The 4,473-nt window shown below is 39.1% G+C and overlaps 1 protein-coding gene across 1 annotated transcript; it reads left to right on the forward strand.

Moving 5' to 3' along the window:
* Window positions 1-377: 377 nt before the first annotated feature.
* LOC102303736 (natterin-3) lies at window positions 378-3,768 on the forward strand. Its single transcript, XM_005947636.3, has 3 exons — window positions 378-422; window positions 698-776; window positions 1,391-3,768. Exons 1-3 carry the CDS (start codon window positions 417-419, stop codon window positions 2,482-2,484), a joined length of 1,179 nt encoding a protein of 392 aa, XP_005947698.1. The 5' UTR covers window positions 378-416; the 3' UTR covers window positions 2,485-3,768.
* Window positions 3,769-4,473: the final 705 nt, after the last annotated feature.

The raw sequence follows: 4,473 nt of genomic DNA on the forward strand, positions 1-4,473 counted from the left end.
CCACCCTATCATGTGATTTCCTGAGGTCAAAAGGTCTAAATGTGAGTGGGCATCCTTCTTGGGGGACGCTCCTATAGGGCTTAAATCTGGGACTCTCCACCATTTGACCTTAGAGCTGAAGAAGCTTCTCGGATGAGAGGTGAAACGTCTTGAAACAACTTAAAGAAGTCCAGACGCTTTTCTTTCCAAGCTCCTTAGACTACGATGACCTGAATGACTGAGAACCTTCACAGACATATTGGGAAAGGTAATAAATGCAACGTGACACAAGCACAAACACACTGTAACATGTTATTGATCTCTGCTTTCACCCACCTATTGATTGGTCAGAGTCCAAAATAAACATATTGGTCTGCAGTTTCAGATATATAAACCAGCCACACGTCAGACCTAGACAGACTTAGCAACTTAAACCTATGATGGTGAGTAACTTTTTACTTCACAGTAAATGTTGAAACAGGTTTTGAAAATGTCATTAACCTAAATATAAAACTGCAAAACAAGCAGACTGTTCATTTATTGCTGAAGATAATTTAACATTTGATTTCTAAGGAATTTTAGTTTTCAGATTTTATCATATGTTTGAGTTTCATGTTTCTTGTGCAGCCTCTCCGTTTAGGGTAACAGTGGTGGTCAGCTGTTTAATGGCTGCAATATAAACTGTTTGCAATAAAACAGCTTTTCCTTTTTATTAAAGCTGTCATTGCTGTTGCTGCTGGCTCTGTCACCAGCCAGTCCTCGGGGCACTGTGAAGAAGCACTCAGAGGACAGAAATGGTAAAATGTAACTGGCATTATGAATTTGCAAAAGTGTCCTCAAAAGTCCTTTTGTGAAAATAAACAAGTGAGATTCACTTTTTTATACTAGCTCTAAAACTATTTAGAGATGAAATGCTCAGATAAACCCAGTGTACACTATGTGCTCAGTAGCAATAAGCACTAATGAAACAGCTAAAGACCAGGATTCGTCAGTCTAAAGGCTGCAACACACCAAACACTACAAATTCGTCCTTGGATCATCAATTTACCTTGAGGCACTGGAATTGTTTATCTCCTGCTTAAATCTGAATTAACCCATTTAGAAATATCAGGAAATAACGAGACGTCCAGTTCATATTTTAATTTTTAATTATTATTATTATTTATTTATTTATTTACCAAGATTTGGCTTAAACCTGATTTTAAAACCGTTTTAACTGACAGTCATAAGAAATTCTGAAATAAAAGAGAAATTTAAGATGAATTGAAACTACTAGGAGAAAATATCATAGTCAAGTTAAAATTGTGTCGACCTTATGAAAAGAGCAGTTTCTGAAGTTTCATCTTTTCACACTTGCATATGATTTTATGATTTTTTTTTTTTAAAAAGGTTTTTGTTTTCTTTTATACAGTGACCTCTCTGAACCCAGATCTGGAGGACAGAGCTCCTGAAATGACAGACATCTCAGTTAACACATCAGTATATCAACATCTTTTGTTTCCAGCCAAGATGAAACAGAAAAGGCAGGCGTTTGATAATAAGGGCAACGTGAAATGGCAGACCTGGAATGGTTTCCTCCCTTCTGGAGCAGTGCTAATTTACAACACATATGTGGGACGTATTGACTATGTCTGTAAACATGGATGCCATGCTGGCTTGTACAGCCATAGCTTGGGAGATTTCTGCCACTATCCCTATGGCGACAAAGAGTATCGTACGGGCTCATTTGATATCCTTGTGAATGACAAATACTTTGAGATTCTGGAGTGGAAGGAAGGTTCCTTTGGTTCAGTGCCCGAACATGCAGTTAGAACATGTTCTAGTGATGAGGTTTATGTTGGAAAAAACAAGTATGGTCTAGGTAAAGTGCATCCTAGACACACTGCATTTTTTCTACCTTGGAGAGGTAAAGAATATTGGTACAAGTACTATGAGGTGCTGACCATTAATAGAGATATTGACAGTGAGATCATCTCTGATGTCAGATATAAAACTAACAACGCTAAAATCATCGAGTATCCTCCAGAGACCATGCGCATCTCTTCCAGTATTAACAATGGATGCAATCCAGTGACAAAAACAGTAACTCTTTCAAAGACAGTTAGAGATGAGAAAAGGTGGGACATTCACGCTTCTGTCTCGTTTGGTGTCACTACGACTTTTACTGCAGGAGTCCCCTTCGTAGCATCCGGAAGCATTCAGTTTAGCAATCAATTTACATTTGACTATTCAAATGGGGCAACTCATGCAGAAGAGCACACCCACACTGTTGAAGTACAGGTCTCCGTCCCACCAAACCACTTGTGCAAAGTCAAAATGCTGGCTTATAAGTATCATGTAAACATCCCTTTTACTGCTCTCCTCACCCGAACCTACAGGAACACAGCAGTGAAACTATCACACATCTCAGGGACATACTACAGCATCCAGACGGGAGAGGTCCGTGCTGTGGTAGAAAGATGTGAATACCTAACTTCTGCACAGCCATGCCCACAAAAAACATAATAACACAGTTGTAATCATGTGTATATACAAGTTAAGTTGTAAAGTAAAACTTAATATTCCAAATTTATCCCTCCAAAAATAAAATTGCATCAAATGTTCTGTTTGTCATGCCATACCCTCTTTTCCTTGTTTCATTATTCATACAACATTATTTATTTATTTTTCGTAAATAAATAAAACAAGTTTGAAAAAAAAATTTTTTCTAAACAAAGTACTTCAATAATATTATAATATTATGCTTTAAAGTAAAATAGTGTTACCTACCAAAAGTATTTATAGCACCTCTTCCAACTTTTAAAGTATTGATTTAGAACAAAATTTTCCCATCTTAACTCTGCATGTTGTTATATAAGGCATCACAGTGTTGCAGTATTTAACTTTGTTGCCTCACAGCAAGAAGGTCCTGGGTTCAAATCCACCATCTGCCCGAGGCCTTGCAGTGTGGATTCCCGCAGTGTCTGCATGTGTTCTCACTGGGTCCCCTGGCTTCCTCTCACAGTCCAAAGACAAGCAGTTACTGGGGTTATGTTTACTGGAGATCCTATATTGCCCACAGGTGTAAATAAGAGTGTGAATGGGTGTCTGTCTCTGTGTGTTAGCCCGGCAACAGACTGCCAGCCTGCCCATGGTGCACCCCACCTCTCGCCCTATGGCAGCTCGGGTAGGCTCCAGCTTCCTTGTGATCCTGAACTCGATAAGTAGAAGAAGATGTACAAATAACCCCAACCGGTCGCGGCAGATGGCCGCCCCTCTCTGAGCCTGGCTCTTCTGGAGGTTTCTTCCTGTTAAATGGGAGTTTGTCCATCTCACTGTCACCAAAGTGCTTGCTTAAAGGGAATATGTAATTGTCAGGGTTGTCTCTTTTGTATTATTTTAGGGATTTTACCTTACAATATAAATCACACTGAGGTAACAGTTGTTTTGATTTGAGGGTGTATAAAAGAGAATTGAATTGAATTGAATTAAATAGCTGGACTGATGTTTGAACGCATACAAATTGGTAACTTTGCTCTACCTGCTTAGTTTTTATGAATCTATAAGAATAATTATGATGATAATTTTTTTCTTTGCTGGACTGTAGTATTTGATATCTTATTCAAGGAATTGGTCATTCACGAGACACTGTGACCCTCTTAAATCAGACTAAAAATAAAACTTCCTACCTTCCTTCCAAGATAATGTGATAAAGTAAAGGAAGAGCCACACTCTCTTTATCTCTGACCATGTGCTCACTAATAATAATTTCATGTTGACTTACCAAGAATAAACTTTTTAGTGGTGTGATCACTGTAATGTTCTTATTCCTCTATGAATAAAACATCAAGAATTGCTCCTGGTGCTAGCTTCAGCTAGCTGTTTATTATTCTTTCTACCACGATAACTTCTTCTGCTACTCTGTATATCTAGGTTTACAAGTGAAGGGGTGGAACCTGATCAGTCAAAGGTACAAGCCATATTGGATATGCCAGCACCCACTGACAAAAAAGGTGTCTTGCGAGCAATGGGGATGATCAACTTTCTGGGTAAGTTCATTCCTAATCTTACCTCCAAGACAGCATGCCTAAGGGAGCTGCTACAGCACAACACAGTGTTCGAGTGGACGGCCCGGCATGAGAAAGAGTGGAAAAAATTGAAGGAAACTGTAACTACAGAGCCGGTCTTGACATTCTTTGATCCATCAAAGCCAACAAAAATTTCAACAGATGCCTCAAAAGATGGCTTGGGAGCAGTTCTGCTCCAAAGGAACAAAGACAAGTGGCAACCTGTAGCATATGCGTCCAGATCAATGACAGAAACTGAACAACGCTATGCTCAAATTGAAAAAGAGACTTTGGGCTTAGTGTTTGGGTGTGGAAAATTTCACAGCTATGTATATGGATTACCAACCTTTACAGCAGAGACTGATCACAAACCTCTCATCTCGATCAGAAAAAAGAACCTCAACGACATGTCACCCAGAATTCAGCGCATGATGATGGTGTTGCAGCG

This window comes from Haplochromis burtoni, unplaced genomic scaffold (assembly GCF_018398535.1).
Source record: "Haplochromis burtoni strain Fernald_Lab_line unplaced genomic scaffold, NCSU_Asbu1 Contig_537, whole genome shotgun sequence".
NCBI lineage: Eukaryota > Metazoa > Chordata > Actinopteri > Cichliformes > Cichlidae > Haplochromis > Haplochromis burtoni.

Bases quoted from the DNA above. Each gene is read 5' to 3' on its own strand.
- LOC102303736 (XM_005947636.3), top strand. The intron at 777-1,390 runs GTAAAATGTAAC...TCTTTTATACAG, and splicing joins GCACTCAGAGGACAGAAATG to TGACCTCTCTGAACCCAGAT.